Source organism: Gorilla gorilla, chromosome 6, assembly GCF_029281585.2.
Source record: "Gorilla gorilla gorilla isolate KB3781 chromosome 6, NHGRI_mGorGor1-v2.1_pri, whole genome shotgun sequence".
NCBI lineage: Eukaryota > Metazoa > Chordata > Mammalia > Primates > Hominidae > Gorilla > Gorilla gorilla.
In genome coordinates this window covers 27,595,174-27,621,831 of record NC_073230.2, presented here as the reverse complement: position 1 = coordinate 27,621,831, position 26,658 = coordinate 27,595,174, and the positions used below count along the sequence as shown (strand labels likewise).

Genomic DNA, 26,658 nt, shown 5'->3' with positions numbered 1-26,658 from the left:
TTGCAGACCAAGTAACACTAATGTAATCAAACCCATACCACATTCACGGATTCACTGGGGGAATGTCCAAGATGATCCACTAACTGAATCACTGCGCTAGTAACTCATCAGTACTATCTGAAATAAACACACACACTCTTAAAAGGCATTGAGAGCCTTTAAAATATTGATGTTTCTTCTTTTGGATTTCATATTCTCATGGCCTTTGATCAATGAATTAATTGATCAAATTGGGCCAGTAAGTGGGGATGGCTATAAGAACTTGAGGCATAAAACAGGTAAATTTTGAAGGTGGGAGACAGGATCAAGTCAGGACAATAGAGGAAGACATAATGATATGTACTTATCAGCCTCAGGCATAAACTTAGTCACTTGCAATAACTAATGCTCAGGGACAAGAAGTATTAAGAAAGTGGATGTAGAGCCACTGGTGATGAGAGATTGATAATTAAGAGCTTCATTATCTCCTTCACAATGTTGCCTACAGTAACTACAGGCATCAGTTGCAGAATGTTAGCACTTAGTACAAAGTAAATATTTACCATGAAAATATTGTTTTTATCAAAACAAATGTATGCTGTTAGGCACAAGTTAAACACATATTTTTCTCCAGATTACCATAAAGAACTGTGAGTCAATTTTTATTGAATTAAATAAATAAAAATATTCCAGCGAAGGGCACATGTAAAATATTCTGTATCTTTCTCTCAAATGAACAAGCATTTTGAAGATATTTATGTTTAAGGAAATCTCTCTATTAGAGATGACTTGGTGAGGGCAGAAGCTGTATTCTTCACTTTGTTTTTGGCGTAGATCTGGGTATTAATTTTTGGAGAAAATTTTCTTACTTCGATGCAACCATTCCAGTTGGGTGAACAGGACAAAGCCACCTTTGCATGGAAAGTAGAGTCAAATCAAGTCAGCTGAATTCCAGCAGCTGCAGTGGAAGTGTCGGCAGGCTGGTTTCTGAGTTCCTGCAGCCTGGCTCTCCAGCCAGGACTTCTCCAAAATAAGACTCTTTAGCCAGGAGCAACCAGGGACTGAGGATGTCTTTCCCCTCAGAGACTACATTTATCTCCATAAACTTAGAAGGGCATTACAGCCTATAAATAAGCATAATATAGCATTTGGTGCAGTTCACAAAATGGACTCAAGTGTTTACAGAATGAGATGAAAGATAGGAAGCCTTTAAGAAGGAAAAACAAATATTATGAGGGATACGCTCTTCTGATTCGGACATTTCAGTTAACTGATGAAAAAGTTGTCTAATTGAAAGCAGGACCTTTTTTTCTTAATAATGTTCTGTTTTGAAAGAGTTTTGTTGAGAGTTATTTATCAGAGTTATTTATTCTGTCAGCCTCCTTAAGCATCTGGCTTCTCTCTAATTGTGGTTGTTTATAGTTTGTCTTCCCCTAAATCTTGATGGAGGCCAGCAAACCACCCACTTTTCCATTATTTACTTTTGCACAGCCCAAATCATAAATGACTAAGTCTTTGCCTGAGGCTGATAAACACTCAGAAGCAGAAAGGAAAGCCCCTAGGTGTCTTTCTATGATAGTTCAACTTATTGTGATTAATAGTAATAGTCATCTCTCAGATTCATGTTATTAAATACTTAGAAAAACCCACAGTATATTGGCCTGAGGTCATTCCAAATAATATACAGAAATCTTACCTACGAGGTCACTTAACTAATGGGTAAATATATGCTAATTTCCAACCTTCTAAAAAATAGCTGTATAATTTTTCTCTTTGGGAGGAGATTCTTAAATATGATCAATTTACAATTCAAGTAGTTGCTTTCAAAGCGCACTGATATTAGTTCTGGGTAGGGGGTGCAGAGGGAGGGAAGTGCACTGGGGCAGGGAGATAATCAGGTCTAGCGGTTGCTGGGCCGCTTTTTTTCCTGTATGTCATTTCCTCAGAGGGCACACACTCCAAAAACTGCCTTCTATGTGTGCCAATGCCTGCAGTTGGGCTTTTTCACTTACTTTCTCTCCTTTAACTTCTTTCTCTTCCCTTTGTTCTATTTTTATTGTATCTTAGGGAGAGTTATCTGGCACTGACTCCGTGACAGGCACTGTTCTGGAAATATTACAAAAATTAATTAATATAATCCTTTCAATAAAAACTCATGGGGCAGACACTAATATCTAAGATATAGAGAGGATAAGTAACTTGCTTAAACATACACAGCTAGAAAGTCCTGGAACCATGTTTAGAGCACAGACATTTGACTTCAGAGTCCATGACTTTAACCATTACGCTCTGTCCATCACTGTTTAATATGGTGACTATGTTGCAGAGTCAGAAGGTGCAGCCAGGGTTAAGCAACTTGTTTCATTTTTTATTTGTCCTCTTTTCAGGCCATGTAAAGTAGCCATGATACTATCAAAATTTGCCTCAAAATTAAATCTTTACCAAGCCTCAAGCTGGTTAAAAAATGAAGTATATTAATAATAAATTTGTCAGATTTTCTGAACACCTTAACCATTTCTTAATTTTTTCTAAGGTGAAGAAAAAGCCTCTGTTTGGAAACTTTTGAGAATGTCACTTTTGAAATTAACCATCTCCTCAAGTTAAATTTTAAGAAATGTTACTCAACTTTTCTAATGACATGGTAATTACTGCATAAAAGTAAAGCTGTAAAGCTTGGAATCTGATAATAAGCAAAGTATGTTTTTCAGAGTATTTCTTTCAGAAAAAATGCACTTACGCTATACAAAGATGTCACTATTGCCAAGGTTCTTCCGTGAAAGTTAGTGAAAATTTATTGGAGTTTTCTGAATATATTTAGAGCTTTAATTTTTAAAAAAAGGAATCAATAGAATATTAGAAAAATAGCTCACTTTTTAAATGTTGAATTTTACAAGGGGACATGCTGGGGATTCAGAGATAAGAAATTCACTGGCCTAAATTGGGTGCTCTTCACTTAGCCTTCTAGGGATGGTTACCACAAATGACAATACTTTTTCTATGGCTCCCTCATTGGCCCCCTTGCTTAACAATATAGATTATGCCATTTTTATCTTGTTTAATAAGGACACATATTCACCAAGGACACTAAAGTTTCACTTCCTTTCTTTTTTTTTTTTTTTTTTTCTCCTTTGAGACAGTGTCTGGCTCTGTCACCCAGGCTGGAGTGCAATGGCACGATCTCAACTCTCTGTAACCTCCACCTCCCAGGTTCAAGAGATTCTCCTGCCTCAGCCTCCCAAGTAGCTGGGATTACAGGCGCATGCCACCATACCTGCCTGATTTTTGTATTTTTAGTAGAGATGGGTGTTTTGCCATGTTGGCCAGGCTGGTCTCGAACTCCTGACCTCAGGTGATCCACTCACCTCGGCCTCCCAAAGTGCTGGCATTACAGGTGTGAGCCACCACTCTGGCCTCACTTCCTTTCTTCAATTACCTTTGCCCACTGGGCTCTACCTCAGCCACAGGCACGAATAGTCCTGTTGATAATAGTTTCTTATCTGACCTGCCAGAATGGGCCACTCTCCCAATGGAAGCCAGAGAAGTCAATGTTCCTAATGGTAATTTTTTTTCATCTCAGAAATTACTCACCTGTAGAGATTCATAATTGGGAAGATGTATTTTAAGTCTATTTGTAGTCACCATTTAATCAATGCAGATCTAATACTCCTTTGTATCTTCTATTCACAACCTGTTCCTCATTTTCTGACTGGCCGCTGGGGAGTTCAAAGTACTTTATTCCAAGTCTAGATTAAAGATAAGAAAGTTGTTGATTTTCAAGAAGTTTTAGTTATTTTCTATAAGTGAATGAATTCCACATGGAATTCTTTCCACTTATTTAGTATCTTATATCTGTGTCCTAGCCTTCAGTATTTAATTAATCCATATACTTAACACTTATTCTGGGTCTATCAGTTCTGGACGTTGGTTTAGGAGCCGTAAAAAACACACAATATGATTATTTTTTCCTCAAAAACCAGGTTTTACTTTGGCCTGGGAATTGGGATAAACTGTCAATATTTGAATTGTTATAATATTTCTTAAAAGTATATGACTAGATGACAATGGTAATAGTTGTAACTTACCGAATGTTCATTGTCAGCTAGTCATTATGAGCATTTTCTTTACAGTATCTCTATTATTTCAATATACTTTGTAAGGAAAACATTATAGCCATCTGCTCTTTACATATATACAAACTGAAGGTGAATGTATTTGTGTAATTTATCCAGTTACATGGCTATTAAGTGCAAGTACTTAGATCTGAATTCACGTTGTCTTATATAAAGTCCTAACCACTGTATTATACTAATGATAAGCCCTTTCAAATTTAACTTATTTAAAAAATATCAAAGTGGTGAGGAGTAATTAGGAGACACATGCTAGCTTTGAAGGATGGGTGGCCTTTGAGTAATTGGAGAGGAACAGAAGTAGACTTCAGTGCTTCTAAATATCAGTGAGCTCTAGGGACCACTGAGAAGATGTGGCCTGGAGGGGAGAGTTCACCTTAATAATTACTGGGTGATGTGGTCAGGTACATATGTTGGTAGCAATGGAGGGGAGTCTTCAGTGACTACCAGAGCATAGAGGTTAAGATTCTTGGCTGGACTTCTGTTCCACCTCTACCATCTATCAGCCCTCAAGCCTTGGGCAAACTACTTTACTTTTCTGGGAATCTATTTTGTGTGTCTGTGAAGTAAGGAGAATAATACTATCTTACTCACTGGATGTTTAGAAGATCAAATGAGATAATAAATGTGTAATATTTGGGACAATGTTTTGCATATTGTAATCACTAAATACATATTATTTATTATTTTAATGAAGAGGAAGAGGAAAAGGTGAATTTGACAACTATATAACTTTGAGTAATTTTTGGAAAATAGAATAAAATACACTGTTTTTTTAGTAATGTGACTGACAGTGCCTATAGGAAGAATGTAAGGAAAAAGTTAGCAGTTATTTCAAGGTTTCTCATCTGAGAAACTGGCAGAATAGCAATGCATGGAAAAAAATGAGATAAAGTCTTGGCTGATCAGCTTATTTCTTATGGGCTTAACAACATTTAATTTTCCTTGGAAATTATCTCTCACAAAAGTTAAAAGAAATGTCCTTGGGCTATATGGTTTTCTGGCTTACATGGCAACTTCTGGATTCTGCTTACAGGGATGTTGAATTATCAAGTTCTGTATCAGGGCCTGGTTCAGTTCTAGCCTTGATACTTAATTCCTTTGTTTGCTGTTCTTTTGAAATGAGAAATATATTTATAATTTCTTAGAGAAGGGAAAAGTATTATATGGAAATTCACATACCAGTTGTAAAATGTATAGAATGATATCTCAAATCTTCATTGTTTGAACTAGAGATTTGGCACAGTGATGTTATTTAGATTACCATTGTCCACTTTGTACAATTCTATACTTGTTACAAACTTTAATTTCAAAAAGATACTCCATTTTGGGAGGAATGAGGTAAGAAAGAAAACAAAGATAGCACAGTGAAATTTCTGGGGTAACACATTGTATTCCTATGATCTTTGACTTAATTCTATATTATACACTGAAAATCAAATAGAAATAACATGCATATTAAGTTAAACATTATCAAGAAAATTTAAAATGGATTTAAAGACACTATTTAATTTTGACTTTAGGTTTTCTTTTTCAAGCTTTAGTACTAGGGAACATAAACAATAAGGAATTTCAGAAAACCAAAATCCAGCTATGTATAAGACCAAAATCAGCATTTGTTAGAACTGCTTAATAACGAAATAAAGTTGTGGCAATACTTTAGTAAAATGGCCCTAGATTTATAGCAAGGTTACCTGGGTTCTTTTCCTGGATAGTTGACTGTGATTTTGTTACTTAACTTTAAACTCAACTATAATTAACATTAATTGAGCACTTGGTGTGTGCCAAAAACATTTACGTCCATTCCTTTGTATATTTAGCAATTCTTTTATAGCATTGGGTACACCTTTTTTCTCATTTGCCAGAAGGGGAAAGCAAGGGCCTAAAGAAAGTTGATAGCTTACCTAAGATCCTGGAACTACTAAACCAAGAGTCTAGATTTAAACCAAGATGTGTGCCTCTAAATCCAGAGCTCTTGACACTGTATTTTTTCATTTGTTTTCATGTGTTTTAATGTTTACATTGAAAAATTAAATTGAAGAAGCCCAGTTTCTTTAAACATTGGTGTCAGTTGTCTCCATGAATATATGTTTTTGGCAGGGGCATGGGTGGCAGTGACGATGAGGAGGCAATGAGGAATCCTCCCAACTAGGAATTGGTAAGATGGCTTAACCAGCAGGTTTTCCTATAATGTTAGACTATTTAAGCAGATGCACTAGCAAGGAATAGGTCCTCTGTCTTCCTCTGGCTCATGCTTAACCCCTGAAGTTCCAAGTGGTTATTCTCTCCCAAATTTAGCTGGTTGTCCTCAAATAGACTTTTTCAGTGGAATCTTGTGTCAAGTTTTAACCAAGCAGCATCTCCCTCGTGAGGACATAGGGGCCCCCAGATATGTTAGCCTCTCTTCTCTTCTGAAGACAACAGCAATCTTACCTTCAACAATATTTATGTACTTACTAATTATAGGTAATATTAAATGTTAAATGTTAAAGCTTACCTGAATATTGTAAATGACGTACTGAGGATAGAACACATGTAATAATCATTAAGAAGGCAACCTTGCCTTAATACTTCTTCAGCTAATGGTACTGAAAATGAAATGTTGTTCCTGTAAGTTTACAGGAAAAGTAAGTGGATTACTAATCCTTTAATGTGACAAAATGTAATTATCCAAAAGTAGTTAAAACCAATTGCATTCTTTATGCTATTCATATTTTATAAGCTAAAAAAAGACATATAGTGCTATGCTCAAATCTGAATTTCTTTTACTCATGTGGCATTTCATTTTCTAGTGCATTTTCTAATGAGTCTTATTGGCTTCTGGGAATGAGCACTCTAAATTTGGAAAACTATATATTTTTTGCCTTTATTCCTATTTCACTTCTTTTGGCATCCCACTTATTACTGTTTATTGCTCCATTACTTTTTACTTTGTCCTATAACACTGAAAAGATAACCTAAGACACACTTCTTCCACACAAAAGCTTGAACTTTGAAAAACTGCTCAACTTTGTATGTTAAATGCTTACTCATGCTGCTGCCCTTTTTTATAAAAAGAAAAGCACATAGATGAAAATTAACAACTATGTGCTTTTATCAGCCTCACGCTTCCTATTCAAGAATGAAACTGCAACATCATGAAGTTACCATTAAAAATCTAAGAATAGAGGCATAAGAATGCAGCCTATGTATTAAATATTTGTGATAGAAATGAGAAGGGTGAGATAATTTTTGTGGTTAAGAATAATTTAACACCTAAAAATCAAGCCCTCCTGAGAGGGCTTTCCTTTAGATTTTTCAAAACACAAGTGCAGAGTTTCTGCATATCTTTTCTAATCATAACATTGAGCAAGAGAGGAAGAACTATTTTTAAAACACAGAATAGATACAAGACAACATAAATCTGGAAGAGATCTTGGCTGTCTGCAACTCCTTTCTAGCCTTCGGAGGATTAAATGTTAGTCAGTCCGGAAAGAAAATTATTTATTCTACGCATTTTATTCCTTCAAACATTTCCAGAAAAGATGACTTCATTTTCTTTGTAATTTATTACAAAATTTAGAATTTTTTGTGACCTTACTGGGTAGATATTTTAGGGCAAATTTCATAGAGTTTATTGTTAATTAATGTACACAAATTACCTCTTATGTCTCTGCCTTGGATAAAATGTATTTACTGTTTAAGAAAACCAGAATGAATTGAGATAAAAAATGCAGAAAAAAAAAAGTATCTTTAGAACTTGTGTCCAAATGTTCATATATCTATTCCACAAAGGACAATTAAACAACTGATTAGTCTATTTACTGTATTGATGAGACCTGGACCATTAATCAGGTTTTGTTAAGGCAAAGCTCAAATAGAGATTTACTTTTTTTTTTTTTTTCTTTTTGAGATCCAGGCTGGAGTGCAGTGGCATGATCTTGCCTCACTGCAACCTCTGCCACCTGGGTTCAAGCGATTCTCCTGCCTCAGCCTCCCGAGCAGCTGGGACTACAGGCGCGTGCCACCACGCCTCACTAATTTTTGTATTTTTAATAGATACAGGGCTTCACCATAATGGCCAGGCTGGTCTCGAACTCCTGACCTCATGATCCACCCACCTCAGCCTCCCAAAGAAGTGCTGGGATTACTTGCGTGAGCCACCACCCCCAGCCTAGAGATTTACTTATTAAGGGAAAACATAGTTCCCCCAATTTAATATTTTTTATCAGTGTATTAAGTACATAACTCTTGACATATGCTTTTGTTCTCATTCCTTCTCGATTTATCATGATACTTGCCCCTCTAATTTTGTGCCCTAACTCCATAATGATTTTAACATCTTTTTGTATTTATGTTTCTGCCAAAGGAAGTTAACCTTTCTTCTCGGGTGCTTTATGTATGCTACCTCTTTAAGCCTCATTAACCTTAAATTCTCCATATGGCAAAGCTAAGATTCAAACCCAAATCCCCTTGCCATCATAGAATATTACTTTAAAAATTTTTTTTCTTTTTAAAATACCTCTATTTTCTACTGCTGCTTGTTCTGGTAGGATATTACTTTCTAAATTTGTTTTTCTTTTAAAAATACCTCTATTTTCTACTGCTGCTTGTTCCGGTTCTGTCTCTCTTCCTTTGACACTCAAATTTCAGATGTGACCCATTTGTTTCGTGTCTTCCATTTCTTTGATACCTGTTTGTACCTGTCGTATGCCCCCGACTATTCTCTTGAAACTGCCTTCTCCAAGTTACCAAAGTCCTGCTAATTTCCAAAATCCTGGATTTGCCAAGTTTTTCTTTATATTCCCACATTGTTGATGTTACAGGTAGCAGTGGAGGTAACAGAAAAGGGAAGTCCTCAGTGTTACACTGGCATATGTTTAACAACGAACCCTGCAGAGGGAAAAAATCTAAACTTATAGCTTTTGTTAATGTTCTTAGTGTAAATATTCTGATCGTACATCATTTTAACCTACCATTGTGGTGTCACTGGAATTGTGGAACATGGAGTTGGGAGGATATCCAGGGAGCTTGTGTGAGCTGGCTCTAGCAAGCCAATGCATGTCCTTCTTGGGATGTTATTATACTTCTTGGCTTTTGCAAGATGAAGCATGTGATTCACTTTCTTTCCCTTTGACTCCAGCTTCTCCCCATCCTTTTATTGCTTCTATTTCTCTCTTGTAGCCACTAATAATTGACTTAGTTGCGAATTAAATTTTGTATCCCTTTTTTCTCTTCCTTGGCATTTTCTTCTACTCTCATGTGTTTTGCCATCCCTGTAGCACAAGTGATGCTAAACCCTTGTCTGTCCTCTCAAGGTCATCTCCTCATTCCAATTGTAATTTTTTATCAGATACCCTCCCTTTTGCTTGACATTCAGTAGGGCTGAAAATAGGCTCTTTAGCTTGCCCTTGCCAAAAAAAATAAGTACTTTCTTCTCTATCCTATTAAGAAGTATAAATGCAAACTATATGCCAGATACTTCATGAGGTATTTTGAACACAAAATTTGGGAATGATTATCCATATTTTATAGATTAAAAAAATTCCAAGCTGAAATAACTTGATTAGTGTATCAAATTAACCTATCAAATAGGCAACAGAACTCAGATGTAGACACAGGACTCTGACACCCAAACCTATCTTTCTTTCCATTATAGCATCAGTGAATACAACAATCATTTTTTCTCACACTGATTTAAAATATGCAAGTAATTTCTGAGTTTTTCTGTTATTATCACATCCTATTTAATCCCTTGTGCCAGTGTTTGTGCAAGTGTCTATCTCCTTCCTACGCTATAAGCTTCTAAAAGCAAGAGTCATGCAATATTCATCATTTTATTTCTTACTGTAACAAAATTTATTGTAGTGGAAGGTACTCAATAAACCTTGATTTGATAAGCGAAATAGTTAATGAACAATGATAATGTTGAATATTTTCATTGTATTTATGCTATAAAAGTGTTTCTCTATCATCTTTGTTGAGAGCTACCAATGATTTTGTATACAGAAGATGAATTTTTGCACCAAAGGAATATTCAGGTTTAATTTGCTGCAATGAGGAAGAAAAATGGAATACAGAGTATGCTCATATTTTAGTGTAAATCATAAAGTTTACCAACGCCCTATTGTTTTCAGCCCAATGCTCTTTTATCCATTTCTAGCCAGATTACAGTTTACACTCCAGGGAATCTCAAATCGGTTTAGGGCAATATTCCCGCTTGCATTTCAGACAAATTCAGGGGACTCTTGGGAAGTCTTTACACCTTCAAAAATCTTAATTAGGGCCTAGGACTCAGTATTGTACCCAAATTTCTCTGATTTGCAAGAGCTGTCGACACTACTCTGTTGTTAGTACAAATTGCCAAATGTAGGGCTGGGCGTGGTGGCTCATGCCTGTAATCCCAGCACTTTGCGAGTCCGAGGCGGGCGGATCATGAGGTCAGGAGATCAAGACCATCCTGGCCAAGGTGGTGAAACCCTGTCTCTACTAAAAATACAAAAAAATTAGCTGGGCGTGGTGGCGTGTGCCTGTAATTCCAGCTACTCGGGAGGCTGAGGCAGGAGAACTGCTTGAACCAGGGAGTGGGAGGTTGCAGTGAGCTGAAATCACACCACTGCACTCCAGCCTGGGTGACAGAGCGAGACTCCATCTCCAAAAAAAAACAAAGCAAAGCAACAACAATAACAACAAATTGCCAAATGTGAGGACGTTATGTGGTGCTCTGCATAAGTGCATGAGTAGATGTGTCATCGGACCTTTCCTGAATCTGTAGTTTCTATTTTTTGCATCACCTGTGGTATTTCCTGTCCTCAACAGCATGGAGAAGCTGCTTCTTGATTGAGTGTGCCTAAGGGCTCCTCTCTACATAGCAATTCACAGTCCTGCAGCAAGATAGGCCATAGATACAGAGCTTTTCTTCCCATGAAAGTAGGTGGGGCCATATTGGCTGCTTTTGACTATAAAAGTATTTGAATCTGTAGTGTAGTGGACAACCCCAAAATTACCCATTTATAATTCTTGAGACGTCTTGTTTTCTGCGATGCTTTACGCTAATCTACTATGCCAACCCCTTTTTACAGAAATGTTTTAAGTTGCTGTTTATCATAAAATATCTTCAAATACATCATTTATCAGACTCAATCACTAGCAGACTTAGAACAGTCTTAGAAGCTTTTAGCTATAAACACCATTATTTTAAAAAATACGTGACAATTTGAACCAGTTCGTTGAGCATCGGGGACTTTTAAGTGAATAGAAGTTAGTATCCACGTCTCAGAGATTTTATAGACAGAATATACCCACTACAGAATAATCTATTTGTTTAGTGATTCTTTGCAACTGAGCGGTGACAACCAAGATTGAGTCTGACAAAAAAGGTTCCATTACTGTGTCTCAACTGATATTCCATTGTTGAGAAACTAGTGGCAATTGTACTTTGAGAAGTTTGATTTCAATGTAAATCTTCAGAAATATAGATGAGCAGATGCCTCATTCACATTCTATCAGACATAGAAGATAAAATTATTAATCCGGTTGGTGAGGGTAAAACTTATACACAAAAATCTGAGATGATTTTTGTTGCTGCACCATATGCCAATATGGTATAACTTTGATAATTGTCTTTTCTTCTCTACCTTGCAAAATTAAGCTTTGTCAAGAGAGATGAGGAAATGGCTGTTCATGGCTTCCCAGGAATGCCAGTTTGGACAAATAACATTAAATTGTCCTTAGAGCCTTTTATGTGGATTGAATCAAATACATAATGGAACTCCCTATTTAGGTCTTTAATTCTTTTAACTTTAAAATTAGACTATATGAGGATATTGGAGGATGGTGAAAATTATATGCCAAGGCTTTAGTTCATGTGATATTACTGAACTGTGATAGAGGTTCTACTTTAAAAGGGCAGTTCTGCATGATATTTAGCTCGGAGTCTATGTTCCTACATTTTGCAAATGATAGAATCACAACCAAATTAGTTCAGTGAACCCCCCAGAATAAGCACCTAATAAAGTTTATATTTCAAATATTCCAATTACAAGTGCAGGGTTCATTTTGTTGTTTCCCTAGAGAAAATTCATTTTAAGGTGCTGTGTGTGTGACGTGTGTGTGTGTGTGCGTGTGTGTGTGTATTCTACAATTTGTCTTATTTGGTCTGCCTTTGTCTCTATTCTCTCTCTAGCCTGGTTGCCTTGGTTACCATTACATACATGCTTGTATGTGAAGTTTCTCTTTGACGTACATTTATTTCTATGGAAACAATGACATCATTGGTATGGGTAGGTGCTTAGGAAAAGCAAAAAGCAGCAGCATTGAATATTGGTTTTTCTTTCGATTATAAAATATATCATGAAATAAATATTTTAAATTAGAGAACTATATTTTTGCTTTCATCTTGACTTGATCAAGAAGCTAGATTTTTGCTTGTTTATAGACTTGCTCGAATAAAATAATGTAAAATGTTAAATATACTATTTCTCTCCTGATATATTATTTGGTGTCATAAAACTCACCACAGATAGGTATAATAATAATAATTAACTTTAAAAGTCTCTCAAATAGTAAAAAGCCTATCTCAATAACATTTGTTACCATCAAAAAATTGTGCAAGGAATTTTATATTCACATTAAGGCAACAGCAATGTATAGATGATGGATCAAGGGAAAAAAGGCCCTATTTGTAGTTATTATTTTTAAAATCTCTAGTTTTAAAAACACAGGGATATAACAGGAAGCTGATAGTTATTAAACCATATTTTCTATGACATCAAATAAGTCCATGTGTAATTGGTATTCCGTTTTATTTTAAATCTTAAGAGGCTTTTTACATCTTTTTTTTAAAAACGATTTTCCTCTCCTTTCTACTTCCACACTACTCCAATCTATTTTTTTTCTTTATAGATGATGTGGAAACCTGCCTATGATTTTCTGTATACCTGGAGTGCTCACTATGGAAATAACCACAGAGATGTGTTACAAGACCTTCAATCAGCTTTGGACAGAATGAAAAACCCTGTGACTAAACACTGGAGAGAATTAGCTGGAGTTTTAATACTAGTAAATTCTTTGGAGGTTTTGAGAGTAACTGCATTCTCCACTTCTGAGGAAGTATAGAAACAAAGGGTGTGTTTTTGTTGGGAGGGAAAATGAGGTAATGGTGTGTGTGTGTGTGTGTCTGTGTGTGTCTGTGTGTGTCTGTGTGTGTGTGTCTGTGTTGTGTCTGTGTGTGTGTAAGAAAGAAAGAATCTCAGAAAAGCATTATATTAATTTTCTTCATGCTCAAAACCAATTTTTTTCTGATGAAATCACAGCCTAACTGATAACCAAGATGGGTTTTATCCTCAAATATGTATTTTTGTGTATGTTTCAAATACAAGTATTAGGCTGCTTTGTTCTTAGAAAGGAAAGAAAAAAGAAAAGTGCCCTCTCTCTCTTTCAGTGTTATTTTAAATTTACTAAGTCAAAGCTGTTTGAATAATTACATCACACAGATATCTGGGTAAACTAGAGACTATCAACATGAACAAGGCAGTGTTCCCAGGAGGCAGCTAGAAAGAGGGAAAGCAAGCACACACCCTGTGGCCAGTCACGGCTGCCTGCTTTCCACACCTGACCTCTTCAGTTCATCAGTGGGGTTCGCCAGCATCACCCCCATTTTTCATGGGGAGAAACTCAGAAGTGGAGAGAACGTCTGAGGCTACATAGCCAGTACAAAGTAGGTTTTCTGCTTGAAAAACCTGTTTCTATTTCTTTTTAAAAAATCATACTGCATAACAGAATAGTAAAAACAAAATGCGTGTTAAGACTTACAGGGAAACAGTCGCCGTTTCATTTTAAGTGAGACTTGCTACTCTTTTTCATCGTCTCTTGAAAGACTGACAGAAGGAAAATATGACTTATCAGAAATCTGTTGTCTGCATGCATGGACCTAGTGTTTTCATCAGCTTCCTTCAGCATCTTGGGACCTCTCTAATCCTGCCTAACTTGGGACTTTTTCTGCAGGATTATAATGTAAAATAGTTCTTTAGCTCTTGGAGATTTTTAATAATATGAGTTATTAAAAACCACCACCACCAGAAACTTGATTAACTTGATTACACTGTTGAGTAGAGAGGTCTTAACCACCAAAAACACTGATATCTTTATGTTGGCATGCTCATGCAAGCACGTGTGTGTGTGTGTGTGTGTATACCACAGTGTTTTATAAAGCACAGCCTAATTGATTATATAGGACAAAAATTGTATGGGACCCTGGGTCAGTATAAATGCTAATGGATGGCAAAGTTCACAAAGAGATGTTCTGTGCTTACTCATCTGTTCAATCCTCTGGTTGCCTGCCAGTGTTTATGTGTGTATTTGGACAGACTTTCATTTATTGTCATTCAGTCAATAGGTAGAGTATGTGTGTCTATTTTTTGGCAGGCATATAGATGCTTGAGGCTAATGGGAAAAAACCGGCATGAACTCTGACTTTAGTAGTGCTAAGTAACAGATAATTTAAAAAAATGACACCGTTAAAAAGAAAATGGCACGCATACTAACAGTTGCAATGGAGAGGCTGTGATGCTACGAGATATAAACGTAGAGATGCCATCATGTGAAACTGGAAGTGGGGGTGGGTCAGGGAAATTCGTTCTTGGAAAGAAATAATGAACCTCAAGGAAGAGTAGGCATTGTCCTGGTGTGGTGGGGTATAAGCGGTGGTCCCACAAAGCACTGAAGCTCTTAGATGGGTGGGAGCTGAATAGGTGCAGATAGCAGGGGTGAAGGAGTGAAAGGATAAAAGATTCAAGGTTGAGATGAGGATGGAGCAAGAAGAAGCCACATTAGGGCCATTAAGGCTGCTAGAATTTAGAAAGAAAACGCAGAGCCTCAAAGAAATGTGGGTAAGCCAAATAAGGATTTTGTTTTGGGAACCTGAATAAAAGATGTCCATTTGGCTAAAAAGTAAAAGCAGAATCTTTTTAGAGCTTTTAATATACCCACCCTGGGATATTTGGTATGCTGGCAATGGTAATTCAAATTGGCGTTTAAGAATAATCTTGGCCAGGCGCGATGGCTCATGCCTGAAATCCCAGCACTTTGGGAGGCCGAGGCGGGCAGATCACTAGGTCAGGAGATCGAGACCATCCTGGCTAACACGGTGAAACCCCGTCTCTACTAAAAATACAAAAAATTAGCCGGGCGTGGTGGCGGGCGCCTGTAGTCCCAGCTACTCAGGAGGCTGAGGCAGGAGAATGGCGTGAACCCGGGAGGCGGAGCTTGCAGTGAGCCGAGTTCATGCCACTGCACTCCAGCCTGGGTGACAGGCTGTCTCAAAAAAAAAAAAAAAAGGAATAATCTGTAGGGCTTTCAGTATTTATATTTGATTATAAGGGAACACAACCTGACCAAAGAATTATGTACACACATTCAAGGACAGAATTTATTTTAATTAAAAATAAATTATGAGAGAAGGAAAAAAAACCACAGTTTTTACTTTCAGAACACAGTCATTTTTAGTGGTGATTTTGCTTTCTTTAGAACATTCTTGGAATCTTATTAACATGTCAGCTAACCAGAGAATTTTGGGAAGGGATAGTGGGGATTAATGACTGGGTTTTTCCAGGCTCCAAGATCTAAGAAGACAGAGATCTTGTTAGCTGATTAGTGTAGTAAGATCAAATAAATAATTTAAGGTTTACATTGCATCATGTATTATGATTGCGATTGAGAATAATAAGAGTTTAAAAAAATGAAAAACAAGATCTCTGTAATTTAAGGATGAAACAATGGTTTAAATATTAATACACACAAATATATTTTTTAATCTTGTAACAAATCCTTCCAGGGGAATTTTTTTTTTTTTTTTTTTTGAGCCAGAGTCTGGCTCTGTTGCCCAGACTGGAGTGCAGTGTTTCAGTCTTGACTCACTGCAACCTCCACCTCCTGGGTTCAAAAGATCCTCCTGCCTCTGCCTCCCAAGTAGCTGGGATTACAGGCATGTACCACCATGTCCGGGTAATTTTTGTATTTTTAGTGGAGACAAGGTTTTACCATTTTGGCCAGACTGGTCTGGAACTCCTGACCTCAGGTCATCCACCTGCCTCGGCCTCCCAGAGTGCTAGGATTACAGGCATGAGCCACTGCTCTCAACCTTCCAGAGGAATTTTAAGCCCATGTCCAAACATTGTTTGTATAAATATATTCTAATTTTTAAGTAAATAGTTTCTACTTTTCTGAACTTTACATTTTTTCTTGCTATAATGAATTTTCATAATCAGAAAAGATTAAATTAGTAATCATGAATTGCCTTTAATATTTGGCAATAAGTCAATGAAATAATAAGGCACTTATATACCATCTTTGACATCATTAAAAGCATCAAATCCCATTAATCTAAAACTTCTTTAAGCATTTTGAAAGCAGAAAATGCTTACATGTTTCTTTCAGTTCCTCAGGCTTTTTGTCTAACGATGCATGACTTAGGATAAGATTTGAATTAAGTGCCCAGCTTGAAACATAATAATTTTTCTGTATAAGCCACAGATCCTCTACTTCCTTTGTGTTAAAGCCTTTATATGAAACAATTAAGTAGAAGCATTCAATAGTGTGTCATTAACTGTTCATACTAATAAATGGATACAGCACATTTTCATGGCCTGTAATGTAGAACATACTACATAAAGTTTTCAGTTTGGGGATGACTAGGTTTCTGGAAGGAATAGAATGCTAAATCAATGGATGGCATTGGGCTGAGAAACATTGGTGCTACTAATCAGCCTTGAATGTGTAATGTGAACAAGCAAAAGAGAACATGCATACACTCAAATTTGTACAATGCTATAACTGGAAGTTGAAGGACTTGAATTTTTATATTGTGCTACTGTTATGTTTTCTGTAATTGTTTATATCTAAGGAATATTTGAGGTAATATAAAAGAAAAAGAGAATAATGAACAATGATGTCACTGGAGGGTTTTTACATTACATTAGATCATTTTTCTTCTTATTTGCAATAATCTTAATCTTTAAGAATTAATAATTATAATTTAATATTATAATTAATAATCTTTAAGAATTAATAATTATAATTAATAATTAATAATAATCTTAATCTTTAAGAATTAATAATAATTCTTAATCACAATAATAATCGCAAGGAGGAGAAGTAAGTCCCTCCTCCTTCTGTATGAACTTTTCTCCCACATGCTGCTCTATGGTTTGGTGAGAGTGAAGTTCTAAAGAACATCAGTATGATTGGTGGGATAATCCAAAGACATTTTTTCAGAATCAAATGGCATGTCGAAGGTTTGTTTCTTGCATATGTATTTACTGGTCCACAGCACAAAATAAAGTGACCACATATACATAGGAAAGTTGAATTTGTACACATACAGCATCTGAAATGTATCTGATGTTCAGCATCAAGATTTCACTGAACATTGTAGAAATGTGTATCTTTTGCATGTATATTTTACATTGATTTTCTATTTATGTACATCTAGAAAGTTTTAAGCCTAATAAATAGTTTTGTAATTTTGAATAATAGTGTCAGTTTATATGTGAGGGCGTAGAGACAGAGAGGTTAGCACTGGATAATAATTAGTAAGGCCAAAGGAGAAAATTTCATAGAAAGTATTGTTGTTGTCATAATGAGTACAGCATGAAAGGCTTCCTCTACAAGACACTAGTCGAAGAGTTGAGAGCTGTGGTTTCTAATCTTTGTCCATTATTCCCTATGAGACTGTGGACCTGTCACTTGGCCTCTCTGGTCTTCAGTTTTCTCACCAGTAAAACAAGGAGCTTGAACCAAATGACCTCTAGTGTTCCCCTTGGGTTTAAATGTCTATAAATGTTCAATGACTAGAATGTATTGTGTTTTTCTTTATTCTTTTTGCTTTGAGAAAAGAGAATGTGATTTAAGAGTAATAATTTGAATGCCAATTATCCACATTAAAATTATGTCCTCTATGTGTAAGGCATAGCACATTTAGCACACATACATAAGCACACTAAGCACTTTACAAATATCCTCATTTATTCTTTACATGATCTTTTGAAATTGATTATGTAATACACACTGTTTTTGAACAATTGGTGACTTCCAGCTATTTAAAACAAACTACAGTATGGTGCTTGAGTACTGACTTAGGAGGTCAGCATTGGTTTCACTAGGAGCTTCTCAAAGCACGCTGCCAAACATGCTCCAGTCTCATTGTCAAGGCCTTAGACCAGGCAATCATTACGGCAGTGGTTCTTCAACTTCAGCAGCAGCAAAACGATCTGGCGGGGGCTTGGTGAAACAGACTGCTGGGCTCGACCGCCAGAATTTCTCATTCAGAGGGTCTGGCCTGATCACTTGCATTTCTAATCACTTCCCAGGTGATGCAGATGTTTCTGGTCCAGGGACCCCAGTTTGAGAACCACTGTATTGAAATTTCCTTCATCTCTATAGAAATGGAAAGATTTTTTATATGTCCTCCAATTTGCTGTAAGATAAATGAGATTTCACATAATTCTATTGGAGAAATCGTTTTAAAAATTGTACTAAAGAACCGAAAATCACTTTATGTTAAGGCTCTATTTATAGCAAGTGAACTTTTCATGAGTTAATAAAGGCCTACAAAAATGATTTTGACTGTAAAGCTAATTAAAATCTCTGTGTTTCATTTAAAGCATAAACATATTTGAATAAAAATAGGTTAACAATAATGTGGGACATGTATTCAGTATAATTTTAAGATAATTTTACAAAATATATGTAACATTGCATTTGTTTCTGTAAAATATCTTTGGAAAAAGCCTTGTTTTCCCTAGTGTGTTATTTGTTGAATTTCTTGTTAAATGTATTTTTTCCCATTGAAAAAAATGTCTTTAATCAATGTGATCAATACAGCTATCTATATGCCCTGCTTTCACTGTAGAATTAGAAAGTGTTAACAAGGTGATCGGATGTTCTTTCTAAGGATCATATTCCACATTTAAAGAGATGGCGACTGAGAAGAGGTGGCAAGCTGAACCATCTCACTTTGAGATTAACGTATCACATTTTATCCTCTGCCATCATTTCCTTGTTAATTACTTTTCTTTGGGTGATTGGAAGAATCTATGGCTTCCTTTTTTCTGTTCTTAAAGATATCAAGACTCTGCCCTTTTGTGACTGGAAGTAGATTTTAAATGTTCCTAATGTTTATATGCTCACTTAATCTCAATACATGGAATTTACTGGAGCATTTAACTTGTTCATGAAAATATAGTGTGTCATTGAAAAATCAAATCTTTAGTTGTGATTAAGTTATTGTTTTTACCTAAACTGGTTCTACCAAACTCACTCTTTAAAGCAGAATCTGGAATTGGCAAGTCTGATGTAATGTTGATCTTACACATATTAGATTAAATGACTTAATAGAACCAGCTACTGTGCCCCTTCTTATCAGAGTAGAAAAACCCATTCTATGGGTTTACTCCCAGGAAATACATACTCAATGCTCACTCAGACGTTTTATATCATGACGAAAAATCAAGAAAGGGGTGAAGTGGAGATAGGGAAGGGTTCGATTACGGTGTAATGAGAGAAGGCTGCCTATTCATGACAATGGAAACTTTGTCTTCCTCTCTTTGTGTTGGAATTTTTATTTTTATTTTTATTTTTATTTTATTTTATTTTATTTTTTAGACAAGGTCTCCTTGTCTCACCCAGGCTGGAGTGCAGTGATGCAATGATCGCCTGACCTAAATCCACCTTCCAAGAGTAACAGTGCTCCTGCTCCACTGTGACCTTCCAAATCTTACATAGATTTCTCTGTGGTCAACTCTAATCAGCAACACTCAGAGACACTCGGTGAAGAAAGCCCTGGGAAACACTGTTTAGTTTAGCCCAGGGGAAATTACAAGGCCATGTCACCTTGAAACTGGAACATGAGGAGAGGTGAGGCTGGAGCTGCTGCAGCCATTTTGTTACCATAAAGGGAAAGTCCAGAGCTGCTGGGCAGCTTTGTGGAGCCCAGGGATGAAACTAATATAATCAAATACGATAGGGGAACTAACAAAACAAGAACAAAACACAAGTTTGATCACACTCTTCAAGCCTTGGATACTGGAATGCCTGAAACTGCCTCCTGGAGTTTTTAGTCGTGAGAGACAAATTCTTTGTGCCTAATCCAGTTTAAAATAGGTTTTCTGACACCAGCTCTCGAAAGACCGATAAATGACAATTTTGATGTAGGGCTGCTGCGTTTGCTCTAGCTGAAGTTTCTTTGGTGTTTTACAAAACAATCTTAGATAGCATTGAATCCATCCAGGAGATAAGCAAACAACTATTAATTTGTATCTTTTTATAGATCAGGTAAAGAGAAAGAAGGAAAGATACTGTGTTTTCCATTTGTAAAAAGACCAGGCCAAACACTGTGGCTCATGCCTGTATTCCTAGCACTTGGGAGGCCAAGGTAGGAGGATCGCTTGAGGCCAGAAGTTTGGGACCAGCCTGCGCAACAGCAAAACCCCATCTCTACAAAAAATACAATTTAAAAAAAAATAGTTGAGCATGGTGGTGCACATCCATGGTCCTAGCTACTCAGGAAGCTGAGGCGAGAGGATCACTTAGCCTCAGCACTATTTGCTGCCTCAGGAAACCTTTCTCCCTCAAGTGCAATTCAAGAAGCTAGTTTTCTGAGTCCTTAGTATGAGACTGGCAACGGGCCTGCTTTTCTATAAACTTCTGCAATAAATCAAATGATAAGTAAATGCAACTTCACAGGCAATATCTGCTCTCTACATACCACTTTACAAATTGCTGATGACATGACAAAAACCACCTACAACCCCATCAAGGCCACAGGGGCACCTGGCCTAAGAGGACCAGAGGCAGATCTCCTGTGACTTCGATTACTCTCAAGCAGGACCTATAACGTAGTAGATGCACTTCACCTACTGCTAGAAAGAAGCTGAGGGGAAGAGAGGGACAGAGAAGGAGTTCCCAGAATGCTTGATTGTGAAAATTGTAAGGTTAGAATCGAGTGTCATGACCTGCTGGTGAGAAACAACCATGGCAAATTCCTTCAAACATTTCCCGAATGAAACTAGGAAAGCGGGGTCCAAGCTCAGTGGTATTTCACCTTTCTCAGCCATCTGACTTTTCACTGGAGATCTTTATCTCTTCTTTTGACTGAGTAATAACCCCAAAATGTTGCCCAAGGGGAAAGTAGAACAGCAACAGCAATCGAAGTGAATTACATGATTCCAAGACATCATCAAAAAATAGGGCAAAATGTAAAGGGATACCAACAACAATGGTGGTGTGTTTGTTCTTTTTTAAAATACCTAACAGCTTTATTAAGATATAGTCAACATGTCATAGAATTAATCCTGTCTTTTTATTTTTAGGAGCCCATAATCATTTTTTCCTTAATATATAGTTCCTGTTTAATGTTCGTTCAACTATATTCATAATTTGCTGTACATAGAGAAATGCTCTTTGGGATGAAATTGGATATTGTTAGGTTTTTCAAGGTTGAATGGAATGGTGTGGGTTGTGGCGAAATAAGAGATTAGTGATCAAAGTTATTTAAAAAAGGAAGATAAGTAAGTACTTGATATTACATTCCTAAAGCTATTTTCAAGCGATTTCACTGATAGTTTAGAAGAAAAAGGAAAATCAAATATCCTTTCACACTGTTAGAAAAGATCTATATTCCTTTCTATTTTGATTGCTGAGAAGTTACTGTATGCTTAGGGATAAGAGTCCAGGTTCCAGTGAGACAGGTGCAAACCCACTGCATGTAATTAATCCACCCACCCTGGGTTCCTGTCTCGAGCAAAGTTTTAAATCCATCTTTAATGAGAGCTCTGTTTTGACTACTTAGTATATTCTGTGTTTATCTAGTAAAAAACTGCATTACTGTAGTCCCCCATTATCTGTGGTTTCACTTTCCATGGGTTCAGTTACCTGTGGCCATCCACGTTCTGAAAATATTACATCACTACTCTTGTACGTTGGGGCCAATATTTAGTAAAAAAATGTTCCTTGAACACAAGCACAAGGAAACAGTGACAGTCAATCTGATAACCAAGATAGGTACTAAGTGATGACGGAAAAGGAAAGAGTGACTTCATCACACTACTCAGGATGCCATGCAATTTTAAAATTTATGAATTGTTTATTTCTGGAATTTTCCATTTACAGCACAATGCCTACCTCATCCGCCTCACTTCATCTCATCATGTAGGCATTGTATCATGTCACATTGTCACAAGAAGGGTGAGTACAATGCAATAAGATATTTTGAGGGAAAGATCATGTTCACGTAACTTTTTTTTTTACAGTATATTGTTATATTTGTTTGATTTTATTATTGTTGATTTCTTAAAGCTTTATCATAGGAATGTATGTGTAGGAAAAATTTACACAGGGTTTGGCACCATCAGTGGTTTCAGGCATCAACCTTGGGTCTTGGAATGTATCCCTTGCAGATAAGGGGGATACTGAGTGACTTAGAAAACAAATGTATTTTCTTACAATCCTGGAGGCTAGAAATAAAATCAAGGTTTTGGCAGGGTTGGATTTTTCTGAGGGCCGTGGGGAAGAATATATTTCTGGCCTCTCTCTTTAGTTTAAAGATGGCCGTCTTCTCCCTATATCTTTACATGCTCTTCCTTTTATGAGTGTGTCAATGTGTCATGTCCTTTTCTCTTCAGGACACCAGTCATACTGGATTAGCGCCCACCTAGTGACCTCATTTAAGTTACCTCTTGAAAGACACTACCTCTAAATATGGTTACATTCTTAGGTACCAGGGGTTAGCACTTCAACGTGAATTTGAGGGAGGGTACAATTCAGCCCATAATAAAAATTATTTGGTCAGGTTTTTTTTTGTTACTAAAACCAACTACTTTGTTCAAATCCATGTTAAACAATCCTGCAATGAGCCTTTTAAAATTTCTGCCCCCTTATTTCTCTATCACCAGAAAATCCTCAATGCCTGAGAAATGAGGGACATTCCAAAGCGACGGATTGATCTGAAATACAGTAAGATGATAGAACTACGCAGCTGGAACTGCCATTGTTCTTTTAACTCAGGCATGATAAAGAGTCAAACTCTGCTTATGGGAAGTAACGGTAAACAACATTGGTGTAGGTAATACAAGTTCCAGTCCAGCCTGGGCAACATAACAAGACTTCATCTCTAGAAACAATAACAAACACAACAAATAAATAAAAAATAAACTTATTTCATACTCCTAACCTACAGAACATCGTAGCTTAGCCTAGCCTAACTTAAGAGTGCTCAAAACACTTATATTAGCCTACAGTTGAGCAAAATCATCTAACACAAAGCCTATTTTATAATAAAGTGTTGAATAGCTCAGATAATTTATTGAATACTATACCGAAAGTGAAAAACAGAATGGTTGTATGGGTACTTACTCAAAGTCTGGTTTCTAATGAATGAGTATTGCTTTCACACCACTGTGAAGTCAAAAAAATTGTAGGTCGAACTCGTAAATAAATTGGGGACTGTCTGTTCGTACTTGTAGATAATTTCCCTTGGGTTTTCAGTGTTGCCAGTATAGGATTTAAGTGCTGCAGAAAAGGAATGCTCTTTTTTCTGGTGGGGAACTGTGAAGACAGTCTAAGAACAGATTGTCACCCCTTTGATTTTGTTGTTGTTGCTGTTGTTCTTGTTGATGAACACTGGGATGGCTGGGAAGCAAATGTCTCTTATAGAACAAACAAAAACAAGGGGAGGCTTGGATCACCCAGAGAGCACACTGAGCCAAGCATCTGGGAAATTTGTATTGAAGGGTGTGGTGGGTAAGAAAAAAGACAGAATGTGCTGAACTCCTGAGGAGACCTGGTAGATTAGATTATCCTAAGCAGGGATTTGAGAGAACAGGCTAAGAAAATCTCTAACTGAGAACTGCAATTTGAGAGAGAAGGCTAAAAAGTTTTTCTCAATTGCCATTTTTTACAGAATTCTTTCAGTGCACTTATGGTAAACAGGCTTTCCTGGTTTGTCCAAGACTGAGGGCTTTCCTGAGACGTGGGATTTTCAGTGCTAAAACCAGGGAAGTTTCAGGCAAACCAAGACAATTGGCCACCATAAGTACAAAACACTGAAGTCCCTGTTAAAAGTAAAAGTGGCAGCCTGTCATTATCAGGCTCTTTGTGCCGCAGCTTAAATAATCACCATATTGAACCTATGGTAAGGAAGGGACATAAGATATTTTTATAGATGAAGGGAATCGTGGAAAGTTCCCAGAATGGGCAAGACTTAAAGAAAGTACTAGATGCCAAAATTGACAGGGAGAGATACTGAGGACAAACAGGCTGAGGACCAGACCTAATGCAGCTCACGCCACTCTGATGTGGATAATTCTTGCAAGTTTATCTGTAAGTTCCTTACTCAATTACCAGTTTCTCTGACTACAAAACATTGTACTTCATTCCATCAAAAAATAAATACAGCAGTGAAAACAATTTGTAACTTTACATAAACCTAACAGCTAGTTTATGGGAAGGACAAAGTGTTTCTTTTAATTTATGGAAACTAGTATTAGGCTTGTTTATCTGCACAATAAATTTAAAACAGAGATAGCTTTAACTTGCAAGAGGGAGAGGAAGAGAGAAAGCTAAATGTTTAACTTTTCCATCTTTGCAAAGGGTCTTTGGAAATCCTCCTCCAGATTCCCCAGAGCATGACAGTGACTTCACATGGATACAGATTTTGCAGTTATCAACTAACCCATCAATTAGCATTTATGGAGCACTAATTGGTGTCAACCCAGGTACCATAAGTGTAAGCATGATCCAAATAAATTAAATGAGAATTGATTGTTTTAATTACGGCAATCCAGTCAATGGCAGGCTCTTCTTTCTCTGCTTTTATTTTCCTTCTCTTCCTCTTTCCCCTTACCTTTCTCTTTCTCATTCTTTTTCCTCTTTCTCTTCTTTTTTCTCATTGGCAAAAAAAAAAAAAAAAAAAATCAGAGGGATAGACCTGTTATTCTTAAAACAATAGATGAAGTGACAACTTCTGAGAAAACAATGTTAATTGTGTATCTATTCTTAGCAAAGCACTATGCTCAGCACAAGACATGACTGCAGAAAATCTTTTAATTTTTAAGGCCATTTTCAATCACATGGAGGAGCTGGACAAATATTTATACACATGGCATAAAATATACTTGGTCAACAGTTATTGAATTTACATGTAGAGAGGCCTTGAATCAACGCTCTCTGTATTAAAGGATTTCCAAAACATATTAAACGTGAAAGGTAGTGAGATCTGTTGTCATCGTTACAATTCAGTCCTGTTGCTTCCTTTGTAGTTTTGTGGCACAATAACAGACATGCTTATGTTAACTGCAAATCGCTTTTTTTTTTATATCTACTTAGCTAGATTAAAACCTGATTTGACAGTTAATTTCAACTATTGCACATAGTAAAAACAGCAGACTTGAAGATTTATTCTTTCTGGACTACCTGCTTCTTAAGTTCCATTTTCCTGTGTCCTGGGATTGCAGAGTAAGCACAATCAACAAGCTTTCCTGCCTTCTCAGCCTTATTGGTATATTGATAGTTTCTGTATTATTTAGGAGCAAAAACACCTTCAAATGGAAAGTTTCTAAAATTCTAAGCAAGGTTTCTTATTAAATATTACAGTGACAACTACATTAATGCACTCCTTGATTCCTTGAGGGCAAAGGACACTTGGAATACAACATTTAAAGCTCTGGGTAAATTCAGGAATCTATCAGTAAGCCCTGACTCAACAGAATTAGCTCAAGTTTACGGGCAGGGCTCTTACATTAATAAAGGAGATTGTATTTCCAAAACATTCCAGTGTTTAAAAAAATCTTAGAAAAACTACAACCCTGACTAAACAGTGCTCAAGTAGAAATAATTCCATCACTGAGTACTTCACACAAGAAAAGACTTTGAGAGAGGTCCAATTATAATTAACTATGAAGATTTGACTTGCTCTTATTTTCAGAAAAACCAAAATAAACATTTTGTTGATTGGGAATATACAAAATGAGTATTTTCTGGATATCAGATAAAGTAATTGGCATGAATTCTTGGGGCATGGAGGGTCAATATAGCTCCCTAAAACATCCTAACCAATAAAACTATAGACTATCAAAACATATCTGTGAAAGGATTATCTAAAATTATATATTGTATAGGATTAGATAAAATGGCCCAATCAGTCTGCATATTGCAGCAATTTTTCAATAAAAATCTGTAATAGGATAGATTTTTGTTTTTATTTGTCTATTTTCACGAGCAATTGTATTTTCCACATAAAACATACTTTTCATTGTTTGAAGTGCTTTATTGAAAGAGTTTAATAGAATACCTACTTTGAAATCTTGTTATCATTCCTATGTTTTTCTTTTGAAAAACATTTTGAAATGAGACTGGCGCAGTAATGATGGATTGAATTTTTCTATTTATGCTTCTTTTCTGGAGGCCTCTGGATTAATACTATGATTTTTCTAGATGACTGGATAATCTCACTGGTGAAGCAATTTGTGTGATTATCAATCACATTCACACTTGGGTATAACTTTCAGAACCAGTTGGCCCA

At 36.4% G+C, this 26,658-nt stretch overlaps 1 protein-coding gene and 1 long non-coding RNA gene across 2 annotated transcripts in view; one reads left to right on the top strand and one right to left on the bottom strand.

Moving 5' to 3' along the window:
* The window catches only part of MACC1 (MET transcriptional regulator MACC1), a 310,452-nt gene that overhangs the window by 63,432 nt on the left and 220,362 nt on the right, over positions 1–26,658 (top strand). The window contains exon 7 of the mRNA XM_055392492.2: positions 12,990–13,803. Within this exon, the coding sequence (XP_055248467.1) occupies positions 12,990–13,202 (213 nt within the window). The 3' untranslated portion in view covers positions 13,203–13,803. The remainder of the gene's footprint in view (positions 1–12,989; positions 13,804–26,658) is intronic.
* Positions 626–12,232, bottom strand: LOC109027567 (uncharacterized). The gene is made up of 4 exons (XR_002006633.2): positions 12,128–12,232; positions 6,604–6,714; positions 3,568–3,722; positions 626–890 (listed from the first exon to the last, which is right to left on the bottom strand). It is a non-coding gene; the product is annotated as an uncharacterized lncRNA (long non-coding RNA).